At 46.2% G+C, this 14,339-nt stretch overlaps 1 protein-coding gene and 1 long non-coding RNA gene across 15 annotated transcripts in view; one reads left to right on the top strand and one right to left on the bottom strand.

The window, feature by feature from the left end:
• The window catches only part of SYNE1 (spectrin repeat containing nuclear envelope protein 1), a 965,679-nt gene that overhangs the window by 488,872 nt on the left and 462,468 nt on the right, over positions 1 to 14,339 (bottom strand). For all 14 annotated transcript variants that reach the window (XM_063917854.1, XM_063917860.1, XM_063917859.1 and 11 more), the window contains one exon: positions 1,528 to 1,678. In XM_063917854.1, coding sequence (XP_063773924.1) covers positions 1,528 to 1,678 — 151 coding nt within the window. The remainder of the gene's footprint in view (positions 1 to 1,527; positions 1,679 to 14,339) is intronic.
• The window catches only part of LOC134910151 (uncharacterized), a 107,267-nt gene that overhangs the window by 11,303 nt on the left and 81,625 nt on the right, over positions 1 to 14,339 (top strand). The window lies entirely within an intron of this gene.

Genomic DNA, 14,339 nt, shown 5'->3' with positions numbered 1-14,339 from the left:
TAGGTGGCACCTGTCACCCATTAGTATTTGGTAGAACCACCCTTTGTTTCTATAACAGCTTTGAGTCGTTGTTCAGGTTGGTGGGATGATGCTTGTGGACTGCAATTTTCAAAAAGTACCACACAGTCTCAACTTTGACTAAGGTAGAACATTCATCTTTTCATTGTTCAAGCACATCAGTATTGATCTGGCCTTGTGCTGGGCATCACTGTCCTGCTGAAAGGTGAACTTTCTCCCAAGGATTGGTTTCTCCTAACAGACTTAAGCTGGTTGTCTTGTAGTATTTCCCTGTATGTTTGCACTGTCCATCCATCTTTCAATTTGAACAAAATGCCTAGTCCCTGCTGAGGACAAGCATCCTCACAATATGATGTTGCCACCCCTATACACCACTGCTGGGGATGGTGTTTTCTAAGGAATGAGCTGCGTTAATTTTGCACTACATATAGCATTTTGAACTGGGACCAAAAAGCTCTATTTTTGTCTCATTTGACCACAAAACTTTTTCCCACATTTTAGCTTTATTACTCTGAATTATCCTGGAATACTACATACGTGCTTTGATGTGGTGTTTCTTTAGTAATGACTTCTGTCTAGCCACCCTCCCGGTCAGACCAGCTGTATGCAGAGCTCTTGACATGGTTAGCAGGTGCACCTTCATTTCAACTCAACCACTGGACTCAGTTTCTCCATCAAAACAATAGTTGGAATTTCTGTTGCTCCCTCACATGTCTCCTTCTTGCTGTTATGCGGGATTCTGAGGGGCTGTGCCCAGGCAGTGGGTGCTATGATGCATCTTGCATTTCCTCACAGTTGATTCCATTAGTGGTCACTGGGATATCCAAGCACTTGGATATTATTTTGTAGCCTTCTATTATATTGCGCATGTCTATAACTTTATCTTTAATGTTCTTTGAATGCTTTTTGGTCTTCATCTTCACAGCTTTCCTTCAGATTCACTGTATGGCCAAAGTTATTGGATTTAGGAGGGCTTTTATCCATACAACCTGACCTTTTAATGATTCGCAGGTACAGGCTAATAGAAAGGCAGTTGTTAGGGTGATGTCTTTCATCTGTCTAAACTTGGAGCTTCCATAGCACAGGGGTTGAACACTTTATGCAAACAGTATTTTTTTTTTTTTTAAATCTGCAAATAGCAAGCTACAGTATCTGACATTTTAATTCACAATAAAAATAATGTCTGGAAGAACCTGTGTAAGAATCATTTGTAATACAAACAAATCTGTTGACTTTTTAGGGGATTGAATATTTTTGCAAGCCACTGTAATGGCATGGTATAAAAACTTTTGCAAACATAATTACTGCAATATATATATATTATATTTAAATTAATGCAACTTTAATTTGCAGTAAAACGCACCCAATAAGACTTATGCTTGCATTGTCTATCTTACACTGAACAGATAACAACTAAACCTTGATTGATCCCTTTAGAATACAGTAAACTGTGTTTCAGATTTCTGTAAATTTATGCTAAGCGATACAGCAAACTTTTAAAAATGTCACCTGGATTCGTGCAACTTGGATCTCTGGTGAAACACTGGATAGTTCTAGGTTACTTAGTTCTTTTTCCTTTTCTGAAATCCATGTGGAATGTGCCTCAAAGTCATGGTCAAACCTCTCCCAATTTTGCTTAATGGTTTCCATTTTACTTACGCTTAAATGAAATGAAAATTAAAGCATTAATATTTATCTATCTATCTATCTATCTATCTATCTATCTATCTATCTATCTATCTATCTATCTATCTATCTATCCATCTATCTTTTCACATTAAATCATCACCTGCTTAGTAGTGTATTACATTACATCTTTCAGAGCCATATGGAAAATAGAGCAGGCACAACTGCACATCTACTGTGACCACAAAAATAGCATCAGTGTAACTCTGCGTGACACTTGTTTTGTGGCTAGGAGATAGTGGCTTCTAGTTTTCAAAGGAAATGAGCAGTATACCACGTATTAACTAATACTTGTGCTGCATCTAGTTCAGTGCTTAGTGGTGGAATTGTAGGTTTTCCTTAGCTGTGCATGTAATTATAGACCCTGCACATATTACAGCCATTTTTACTGCATGCCTATACAAGAACGATACAAGGGAAAATCATTGGGCTTGACACAGTAGACCCGACATGTGAAACTCGCGGATTACTATTGTCAAAACATTTGTATGCGGCCCACCACTGGCTGCTGCGAAAGGAGCTCAGCTCTGTTTGGGCAGCATTCGTAGATGAGGAAAATGTCCACAGGGGAACTGCTGTGCATGACCGGCTGGGTCTAGAGTTCAGACTCCACCAAGCTCTGCCTCCCCACCACATCCCGCATGTCAGTGCCATGTTTGTGTGTGCCCGTCTGCCCGCGATTTTGCTGGACCTGGAGAAGGAGCAAAAGAATCCACTCTAATCTAAGCAGAAGGTAAATTAGAGTGGGATGGCAGAGTGGTTGGAGGCTGAATAGACACAGAGGGCTGGAGGTGACACAAGGAGCAAGAGGGGACATGAGGGGCATGTGGCTGGACTGGAAGAACAGAGGGTTTGGAAGGAACACATTTTCCACATTTGCCAGCCCACACTGATATGTGCTAGTATTATTATTATTATTATTATTATTATATAGAGGAAAGGGGCCTATACAGTGATATATGAGGGGGAAAAACACAGCTCACACTGATATGTGCTAGTATTATTATTATTATTATTATTATTATATAGAGGAAAGGGGCCTATACAGTGATATATGAGGGGGAAAAACACAGCTCCCAGCTCACACTGATATGTGCTAGTATTATTATTATTATTATTATATAGAGGAAAGGGGCCTATACAGTGATATATGAGGGGGGAAAACACAGCTCCCAGCTCACACTGATATGTGCTAGTATTATTATTATTATTATATAGAGGAAAGGGGCCTATACAGTGATATATGAGGGGGAAAAACACAGCTCCCAGCTCACACTGATATGTGCTAGTATTATTATTATTATTATTATTATTATATAGAGGAAAGGGGCCTATACAGTGATATATGAGGGGGAATAACACAGCTTCCAGCTCACATTGATATGTGTTTAATTATTATTATTATTATTATTATATAGAGGAAAGGGGACTATACAGTGATATATGAGGGGGAATAACACAGCTCCCAGCTCACATTGATATGTGCTAGTATTATTATTATTATTATTATATAGAGGAAAGGGGACTATACAGTGATATATGAGGGGGAATAACACAGCTCCCAGCTCACACTGATATGTGGTATTATTATTATTATTATATAAAGGAGAGGGGACTCTTCAGTCATATAAGAGGAGGAATAACACAACCCCCAGCTCACGCTGATATGTGTTGTTGTTATTATTATTATTATTATATAGAGGAAAGGGGACTATACAGTGATATATGAGGGGGAATAACACAGCTCCCAGCTCATACTGATATGTGGTATTATTATTATTATTATTATTATTATTATTATTATATAAAGGAGAGGGGACTCTACGGTCATATAAGAGGGGGAATAACACAACCCCCAGCTCACGCTGATATGTGTTGTTGTTATTATTATTATTATATAGAGAAAAGGGGACTATACAGTGATATATGAGGGGGAATAACACAACTCCCAGCTCACACTGATATGCTGTTCAGTTTTAAAACTTATCACATCCAATAAGATTTCTCCTGAAATTGGAAAATTGGTGACAGCAAAGAGGTGCCAAGTATCGGGAAGAAAACATTAAAGTAAATTAAAGCAAAATTGCATATAAGACATTTCTCTATCGTCCTAGTGGATGCTGGGGTTCCTGAAAGGACCATGGGGAATAGCGGCTCCGCAGGAGACAGGGCACAAAAGTAAAGCTTTTCCGATCAGGTGGTGTGCACTGGCTCCTCCCCCTATGACCCTCCTCCAGACTCCAGTTAGATTTTTGTGCCCGGCCGAGAAGGGTGCAATTCTAGGTGGCTCTCCTAAAGAGCTGCTTAGAGAAAGTTTAGCTTAGGTTTTTTATTTTACAGTGAGTCCTGCTGGCAACAGGATCACTGCAACGAGGGACTGAGGGGAGAAGAAGTGAACTCACCTGCGTGCAGGATGGATTGGCTTCTTGGCTACTGGACATCAGCTCCAGAGGGACGATCACAGGTACAGCCTGGATGGTCACCGGAGCCGCGCCGCCGGCCCCCTTGCAGATGCTGAAGTTAGAAGAGGTCCAGAATCGGCGGCTGAAGACTCTGACAGTCTTCTAAAGGTAGCGCACAGCACTGCAGCTGTGCGCCATTTTCCTCTCAGCACACTTCACACGCTGTCACTGAGGGTGCAGGGCGCTGGGGGGGGGCGCCCTGGGAGGCAAATGTAAACCTATATACTGGCTAAAAATACCTCACATATAGCCCCCAGAGGCTATATGGAGATATTTAACCCCTGCCAAACTTCACTAAAGAGCGGGAGACGAGCCCGCCGGAAAAGGGGCGGGGCCTATCTCCTCAGCACACAGCGCCATTTTTTCTCTCACAGAAAGGCTGGAGAGAAGGCTCCCAGGCTCTCCCCTGCACTGCACTACAGAAACAGGGTTTAAACAGAGAGGGGGGCACTAATTGGCGATATAAATATATATATAAAGATGCTATTAGGGAGAAACACTTATATAAGGTTGTCCCTATGTAATTATAGCGTTTTTTGGTGTGTGCTGGCAAACTCTCCCTCTGTCTCTCCAAAGGGCTAGTGGGGTCCTGTCCTCTGTCAGAGCATTCCAGGTGTGTGTGCTGTGTGTCGGTACGTGTGTGTCGACATGTATGAGGACGATGTTGGAGGAGGCGGAGAAATTGCCTGTAATGGTGATGTCACTCTCTAGGGAGTCGACACCGGAATGGATGGCTTATTTAGGGAATTACGTGAAAATGTCAACACGCTGCAAGGTCGGTTGACGACATGAGACGGCCGACAAACACTTAGTACCGGTCCAGGCGTCTCAGAAACACCGTCAGGGGTTTTTAAACAAACGCCCATTTACCTCAGTCGGTCGACACAGACACGGACACTGAATCCAGTGTCGACGGTGAATAAACAAACGTATTCCTCATTAGGGCCACACGTTAAGGGCAATGAAGGAGGTGTTACATATTTCTGATACTACAAGTACCACAAAAAAGGGTATTATGTGGGAGTGAAAAAACTACCTGTAGTTTTTCCTGAATCAGATAAAATAAAATGAAGTGTGTGATGATGCGTGGGTTTACCCCGATAGCAAATATTGGCGTTATACCCTTTCCCGCCAGAAGTTAGGGCGCGTTGGGAAACACCCCTTAGGGTGGATAAGGCGCTCACACGCTTATCAAGTGGCGTTACCGTCTCCAGATACGGCCGCCCTCAAGGAGCCAGCTGATAGGCAGCTGGAAAAATATCCTAAAAAGTATATACACACATACGGTGGTTATACTGCGACCAGCGATCGCCATCAGCCTGGAGATGCAGTGCTGGGTTGGCTTGGTCGAATTCCCTGACTAAAAATATTTTTTCTCTATCGTCCTAGTGGATGCTGGGGTTCCTGAAAGGACCATGGGGAATAGCGGCTCCGCAGGAGACAGGGCACAAAAAGTAAAGCTTTTCCAGATCAGGTGGTGTGCACTGGCTCCTCCCCCTATGACCCTCCTCCAGACTCCAGTTAGATTTTTGTGCCCGGCCGAGAAGGGTGCAATCTAGGTGGCTCTCCTAAAGAGCTGCTTAGAGAAAGTTTAGCTTAGGTTTTTTATTTTACAGTGAGTCCTGCTGGCAACAGGATCACTGCAACGAGGGACTGAGGGGAGAAGAAGTGAACTCACCTGCGTGCAGGATGGATTGGCTTCTTGGCTACTGGACATTAGCTCCAGAGGGACGATCACAGGTACAGCCTGGATGGTCACCGGAGCCGCGCCGCCGGCCCCCTTGCAGATGCTGAAGTTAGAAGAGGTCCAGAATCGGCGGCTGAAGACTCTGACAGTCTTCTAAAGGTAGCGCACAGCACTGCAGCTGTGCGCCATTTTCCTCTCAGCACACTTCACACGCTGTCACTGAGGGTGCAGGGCGCTGGGGGGGGGCGCCCTGGGAGGCAAATGTAAACCTATATACTGGCTAAAAATACCTCACATATAGCCCCCAGAGGCTATATGGAGATATTTAACCCCTGCCAAACTTCACTAAAGAGCGGGAGACGAGCCCGCCGTAAAAGGGGCGGGGCCTATCTCCTCAGCACACAGCGCCATTTTTTCTCTCACAGAAAGGCTGGAGAGAAGGCTCCCAGGCTCTCCCCTGCACTGCACTACAGAAACAGGGTTTAAACAGAGAGGGGGGGCACAAATTGGCGATATAAATATATATATAAAGATGCTATTAGGGAGAAACACTTATATAAGGTTGTCCCTATGTAATTATAGCGTTTTTTGGTGTGTGCTGGCAAACTCTCCCTCTGTCTCTCCAAAGACTAGTGGGGTCCTGTCCTCTGTCAGAGCATTCCAGGTGTGTGTGCTGTGTGTCGGTACGTGTGTGTCGACATGTATGAGGACGATGCTGGAGGAGGCGGAGAAATTGCCTGTAATGGTGATGTCACTCTCTAGGGAGTCGACACCGGAATGGATGGCTTATTTAGGGAATTACGTGAGAATGTCAACACGCTGCAAGGTCGGTTGACGACATGAGACGACCGACAAACAATTAGTAACGGTCCAGGCGTCTCAGAAACACCGTCAGGGTTTTTTTATAAAAAACGCCCATTTACCTCAGTCGGTCGACACAGACACGGACACTGAATCCAGTGTCGACGGTGAATAAACAAACGTATTCCTCATTAGGGCCACACGTTAAGGGCAATGAAGGAGCTGTTACATATTTCTGATACTACAAGTACCACAGAAAAGGGTATTATGTGGAAGTGAAAAAACTACCTGTAGTTTTTCCTGAATCAGATAAAATAAAATGAAGTGTGTGATGATGCGTGGGTTTACCCCGATAGCAAATATTGGCGTTATACCTTTTCCCGCCAGAAGTTAGGGCGCGTTGGGAAGCACCCATTAGGGTGGATAAGGCGCTCACACACTTATCAAGTGGCGTTACCGTCTCCAAATACGGCCGCCCTCAAGGAGCCAGCTGATAGGCAGCTGGAAAAATATCCTAAAAAGTATATACACACAGACGGTGGTTATACTGCGACCAGCGATCGCCATCAGCCTGGAGATGCAGTGCTGGGTTGGCTTGGTCGAATTCCCTGACTAAAAATATTTTATTGATATAGAGCATTTAATAGGATGCATTCTATATATATGTATGCGAGATGCACAGAGGGATATTTGCACTCTGGCATCAAGATAAGTGCGTTGTCCATATCTCCCAGAAGATGTCATGGACACGACAGTGGTCAGGTGATACAGATCCCATACGGCACATGGAAGTATTGCCGTATAAAGGGAAGGAGTTATTTGGGGTCGGTCCGTCGGACCTGGGGGCCACGGCCACAGCTGGGAAATCCAACCTTTTTACCCCAAGTTACATCTCAGCAGAAAAAGACACTGTCTTTTCAGCCTCAATCCTTCCGTTCCCATGTGGGCAAGCGGGCAAAAGGCCAGTCATATCTGCCCAGACATAGAGGAAAGGGAAGTAGACTGCAGCAGGCAGCCCCTTCCCAGGAAAAGAAGCCCTCCACCAGTGGGGGGGTAGTCTCAAGAGTCTCAGCGCGCAGTGGGATCACTCGCAAGTTGACCCCTAGATCATACAAGTATTATCCCAGGGGTACAGATTGGAGAGTCGAGACATTTTTTCCTCGCAGGTTCCTGAAGCCTGCTTTACCAACGGCTCCCTCCGACAAGGAGGCAGTATTGGAAAAAAATTCACAAGCTGTATTTCCAGCAGGTGATAATCAAAGTACCCCTCCTACAACAAGGAAAAGGGTATTAGTCCTCCACACTATATTGTGGTACTGAAGCCAGACGGCTTGGTGAGACATAGTCTAAATCTGAAATCTTTGAACACTTACATAAAAAGGTTCAAATCAAGATGGAGTCACTCAGAGCAGTGATAGAGAACCGGAAAAAAGGGGACTATATGGTGTCCCTGGACATCAAGGATTACCTCCATGTCCAAATTTGCCCTTCTCAACAAGGGTACCTCTGGTTCGTGATACAGAACTGTCAATATCAGTTTCAGACGCTGCCGTTGAATTATCCACGGCACCCCGGGCCTTTACCAAGGTAATGGCCGAAAAGATGATTCTTAAAAGAAGAAAGGCATCTAAATTATCCCTTACTTGGACGATATCCTGAAAGGGACAAGTTTCCAGAGAACAGTTGGAGGTCGGAAAAGAACTATCTAAAGTAGTTCTACGACAGCACGAGTGGATTCTAAATATTCCAAAAATCGCAGCTGTTTTCCGATGATACGTCTGCTGTTCCTAGGAATGATTCTGGGCATAGTCCAGAAAGAGGTATTTCTCCTGGAGGGGAAAGCCAGGGAGTTATCCGACCTAGTCAGAAACCTCCTAAAACCAGGCCAAGTATCAGTGCATCAATGCACAGGAGTCCTGGGAAAAATGGTGGCTTCTTACGAAGCGATTCCATTCGGCAGATCTCACGCAAAAACTTTTCAGGGGGATTTGCTGGACGAATGGTCCGGATCGCATCTTCAGATGCATCAGCGGATAACCCTGTCTCCAAGGACAAGGGTGTCTCTTCTGTGGGGGCTGCAGAGTGCTCATCTTCTAGAGGGCAGCACATTCAGCATTCAGGACTGTGTTCTGGTGACCACGGATGCCAGCCTGAGAGGCTGGGGAACAGTCACACAAGGAAGAAATTTCCAAGGAAGTGTGGTCAAGTCTGGAGATTTCTCTCCACATGAATATACTGGAGCTAAGGGCAATTTACGATGCTCTGAGCCTAGGAAGACCTCTGCTTCAAAGTCAACCGGTGCTGATCCAGTAGGACATCATCATGGCAGTCGCCCACGTAAACAGACGGGGCGGCACAAGAAGCAGGAGGGCAATGACAGCAAGGATTCTTCGCTGGGCGAAAGATCATGTGATAACACTGTCAGCAGTGTTCATTCCGGGAGTGGACAACTAGGAAGATTTCCTCAGCATAAATGAATTCCACCCGGAAAAGTGGGAACTTCATCTGGAAGTTTCCACATGTTTGTAAACCGTTGGGAAAGACCAAAGGTGGTTATGATGGCGTCCCACATGAAGCGCCAGGTCTAGAGACCCTCAGGCAATAGCTGGGACGCTCTGGTAACACCGTGGGTGTACCAGTCGGTGTATGTGTTCCCTCCTCTGCCTTTCATACCCAGTGTATGGAGAATGATAGGAAGGAGAGGAGTAAGAACTATACTCGGGGTTCCGGTTTGGGCCAAGAAGAACTTGGTACCCGGAACTTCAAGAGATACTAGAAAGGATCTTGATTCAGCAAGAATCATGTCTGTTCCATGACTTACCGCAGCTGCGTTGACGCCAGGGCGGGTGAACGCCGGATCCTAAGGGAAAAAGGCATTCCGGAAGAGGTCATCCCTACCCTGGTCAGAGCCAGGAAGGAGGTGACCGCACAACATTATCACCGCTTAGGTGAAAATATGTTCCATGGTGTGAGGCCAGGAAGGCTCCACGGAAGAATTTCAACTAGGTTAATTCCTACATTTCCTGCAAGCAGGAGTGTATATGGGTCTCAAATTGGGGTCCATTAAGGTTCAAATTTCGACCGGTCGATTTTCTTCCAGAAAGAAATTGGCTTCAGTTCCTGAAGTCCAGAAGTTGTTAAGGGAGTACTGCATATACAACCCCTTTTTGATGTCTCCAGTGGCACTGGGCGATCTCAACGTAGTTTGGGATTCCTAAAATCACATTGTTTTAAACAACTCAAATCTGTGGATTTGATATATCTCACATGGAAAGTGACCATGCTGTTGGTCCTGGCCTCGGCCAGGCGAGTGTCAGAATTGGCGGCTTTATCTCACAAAGCCATATCTGATTGTCCATTCGGACAGAGCAAAGCTGTGGACTCGTCCCTAGTTTCTCCCTAAGGTGGTGTCAGCGTTTCACCTGAACCAGCTTATTGTGGTGCCTGCGGCTACTAGGGACTTGGAGGACTCCAAGTTGCTGGATGTTGTCAGGACCCTGAAAATATAGTTTCCAGGTCGGCTGGAGTCAGGAAATCTGACTTGCTGTTTATCCTGTATGCACCCAACAAGCTGGGTGCTCCTGCTTCTAAGCAGACTATTGCTCGTTGGATTTGTAGTACAATTCAGCTTGCACATTCTGTGGCAGGCTTGCCACAGCAAAAAATATGTAAATGCCCATTCCACAAGGAAGGTGGGCTCATCTTGGGCGGCTGCCCGAGGGGTCTCGGCATTACAACTCTGCCGAGCAGCTACGTGGTCGGGGGAGAACACGTTTGTAAAATTTTACAAATTTGATACCCTGGCAAAAGAGGACCTGGAGTTCTCTCATTCGGTGCTGCAGAGTCATCCGCACTCTCCCGCCCGTTTGGGAGCTTTGGTATAATCCCCATGGTCCTTTCAGGAACCCCAGCATCCACTAGGACGATAGAGAAAATAAGAATTTACTTACCGATAATTCTATTTCTCGGAGTCCGTAGTGGATGCTGGGCGCCCATCCCAAGTGCGGATTATTCTGCAATACTTGTACATAGTTATTGTTACAAAAATCGGGTTATTGTTGTAGGAAGCCGTCTTTCAGAGGCTCCTTTTGTTATCATACTGTTAACTGGGTTTAGATCACAAGTTGTACGGTGTGATTGGTGTGGCTGGTATGAGTCTTACCCGGGATTCAAAATCCTCCCTTATTGTGTACGCTCGTCCGGGCACAGTACCTAACTGGAGTCTGGAGGAGGGTCATAGGGGGAGGAGCCAGTGCACACCACCTGATCTGGAAAAGCTTTACTTTTTGTGCCCTGTCTCCTGCGGAGCCGCTATTCCCCATGGTCCTTTCAGGAACCCCAGCATCCACTACGGACTCCGAGAAATAGAATTATCGGTAAGTAAATTCTTATTATTGATATAGAGCATTTAATAGGATGCATTCTATATATATGTATGCGAGATGCACAGAGGGATATTTGCACTCTGGCATCAAGATAAGTGCGTTGTCCATATCTCCCAGAAGATGTCATGGACACGACAGTGGTCAGGTGATACAGATCCCATACGGCACATGGAAGTATTGCCGTATAAAGGGAAGGAGTTATTTGGGGTCGGTCCATCGGACCTGGGGGCCACGGCTACAGCTGGGAAATCCAACCTTTTTACCCCAAGTTACATCTCAGCAGAAAAAGACACTGTCTTTTCAGCCTCAATCCTTCCGTTTCCCATGTGGGCAAGCGGGCAAAAGGCCAGTCATATCTGCCCAGACATAGAGGAAAGGGAAGTAGACTGCAGCAGGCAGCCCCTTCCCAGGAAAAGAAGCCCTCCACCGCGTCTGCCAAGTCCTCAGCGTGACGCTGGGGCCGTGCAAACGGACTCAGGTGAGGTGGGGGGGTAGTCTCAAGAGTCTCAGCGCGCAGTGGGATCACTCGCAAGTTGACCCCTAGATCGTACAAGTATTATCCCAGGGGTACAGATTGGAGAGTCGAGACATTTTTTCCTCGCAGGTTCCTGAAGCCTGCTTTACCAACGGCTCCCTCCGACAGGGAGGCAGTATTGGGAAAAAATTCACAAGCTGTATTTCCAGCAGGTGATAATCAAAGTACCCCTCCTACAACAAGGAAAAGGGTATTAGTCTTCCACACTATATTGTGGTACTGAAGCCAGACGGCTTGGTGAGACATAGTCTAAATCTGAAATCTTTGAACACTTACATAAAAAGGTTCAAATCAAGATGGAGTCACTCAGAGCAGTGATAGAGAACCGGAAAAAAGGGGACTATATGGTGTCCCTGGACATCAAGGATTACCTCCATGTCCAAATTTGCCCTTCTCAACAAGGGTACCTCTGGTTCGTGATACAGAACTGTCAATATCAGTTTCAGACGCTGCCGTTGAATTATCCACGGCACCCCGGGCCTTTACCAAGGTAATGGCCGAAAAGATGATTCTTAAAAGAAGAAAGGCATCTTAATTATCCCTTACTTGGACGATATCCTGAAAGGGGCAAGTTTCCAGAGAACAGTTGGAGGTCGGAAAAGAACTATCTAAAGTAGTTCTACGACAGCACGAGTGGATTCTAAATATTCCAAAAATCGCAGCTGTTTTCCGATGATACGTCTGCTGTTCCTAGGAATGATTCTGGGCATAGTCCAGAAAGAGGTATTTCTCCTGGAGGGGAAAGCCAGGGAGTTATCCGACCTAGTCAGAAACCTCCTAAAACCAGGCCAAGTATCAGTGCATCAATGCACAGGAGTCCTGGGAAAAATGGTGGCTTCTTACGAAGCGATTCCATTCGGCAGATCTCACGCAAAAACTTTTCAGGGGGATTTGCGGGACGAATGGTCCGGATCGCATCTTCAGATGCATCAGCGGATAACCCTGTCTCCAAGGACAAGGGTGTCTCTTCTGTGGGGGCTGCAGAGTGCTCATCTTCTAGAGGGCAGCACATTCAGCATTCAGGACTGTGTTCTGGTGACCACGGATGCCAGTCTGAGAGGCTGGGGAACAGTCACACAGGGAAGAAATTTCCAAGGAAGTGTGGTCAAGTCTGGAGATTTCTCTCCACATGAATATACTGGAGCTAAGGGCAATTTACGATGCTCTGAGCCTAGGAAGACCTCTGCTTCAAAGTCAACCGGTGCTGATCCAGTAGGACATCATCATGGCAGTCGCCCACGTAAACAGACGGGGCGGCACAAGAAGCAGGAGGGCAATGACAGCAAGGATTCTTCGCTGGGCGAAAAATCATGTGATAACACTGTCAGCAGTGTTCATTCCGGGAGTGGACAACTAGGAAGATTTCCTCAGCATGAATGAATTCCACCCGGAAAAGTGGGAACTTCATCTGGAAGTTTCCACATGTTTGTAAACCGTTGGGAAAGACCAAAGGTGGTTATGATGGCGTCCCACATGAAGCGCCAGGTCTAGAGACCCTCAGGCAATAGCTGGGACGCTCTGGTAACACCGTGGGTGTACCAGTCGGTGTATGTGTTCCCTCCTCTGCCTTTCATACCCAGTGTATGGAGAATGATAGGAAGGAGAGGAGTAAGAACTATACTCGTGGCTCCGGTTTGGCCAAGAAGAACTTGGTACCCGGAACTTCAAGAGATACTAGAAAGGATCTTGATTCAGCAAGAATCATGTCTGTTCCATGACTTACCGCAGCCGCGTTGACGGGTGAACGCCGGATCCTAAGGGAAAAAGGCATTCCGGAAGAGGTCATCCCTACCCTGGTCAGAGCCAGGAAGGAGGTGACCGCACAACATTATCACTGCTTAGGTGAAAATGTGTTCCATGGTGTGAGGCCAGGAAGGCTCCACGGAAGAATTTCAACTAGGTTAATTCCTACATTTCCTGCAAACAGGAGTGTATATGGGTCTCAAATTGGGGTCCATTAAGGTTCAAATTTCGACCGGTCGATTTTCTTCCAGAAAGAAATTGGCTTCAGTTCCTGAAGTCCAGAAGTTGTTAAGGGAGTACTGCATATACAACCCCCTTTTGATGTCTCCAGTGGCACTGGGCGATCTCAACGTAGTTTGGGATTCCTAAAATCACATTGGTTTAAACAACTCAAATCTGTGGATTTGATATATCTCACATGGAAAGCGACCATGCTGTTGGTCCTGGCCTCGGCCAGGCGAGTGTCAGAATTGGCGGCTTTATCTCACAAAGCCATATCTGATTGTCCATTCGGACAGAGCAAAGCTGTGGACTCGTCCCCAGTTTCTCCCTAAGGTGGTGTCAGCGTTTCACCTGAACCAGCTTATTGTGGTACCTGCGGCTACTAGGGACTTGGAGGACTCCAAGTTGCTAGATGTTGTCAGGGCCCTGAAAATATAGTTTCCAGGTCGGCTGGAGTCAGGAAATCTGACTTGCTATTTATCCTGTATGCACCCAACAAGCTGGGTGCCCCTGCTTCTAAGCAGACTATTGCTCGTTGGATTTGTAGTACAATTCAGCTTGCACATTCTGTGGCAGGCTTGCCACAGCAAAAAATATGTAAATGCCCATTCCACAAGGAAGGTGGGCTCATCTTGGGCGGCTGCCCGAGGGGTCTCGGCATTACAACTCTGCCGAGCAGCTACGTGGTCGGGGGAGAACACGTTTGTAAAATTCTACAAATTTGATACCCTGGCAAAAAGAGGACCTGGAGTTCTCTCATTCGGTGCTGCAGAGTCATCCGCACTCTCCCGCCCGTTTGG

The sequence above is a fragment of the Pseudophryne corroboree genome, chromosome 4, assembly GCF_028390025.1.
Source record: "Pseudophryne corroboree isolate aPseCor3 chromosome 4, aPseCor3.hap2, whole genome shotgun sequence".
Taxonomy (NCBI): domain Eukaryota; kingdom Metazoa; phylum Chordata; class Amphibia; order Anura; family Myobatrachidae; genus Pseudophryne; species Pseudophryne corroboree.
This window is presented reverse-complemented; position numbering and strand designations above follow the sequence as displayed.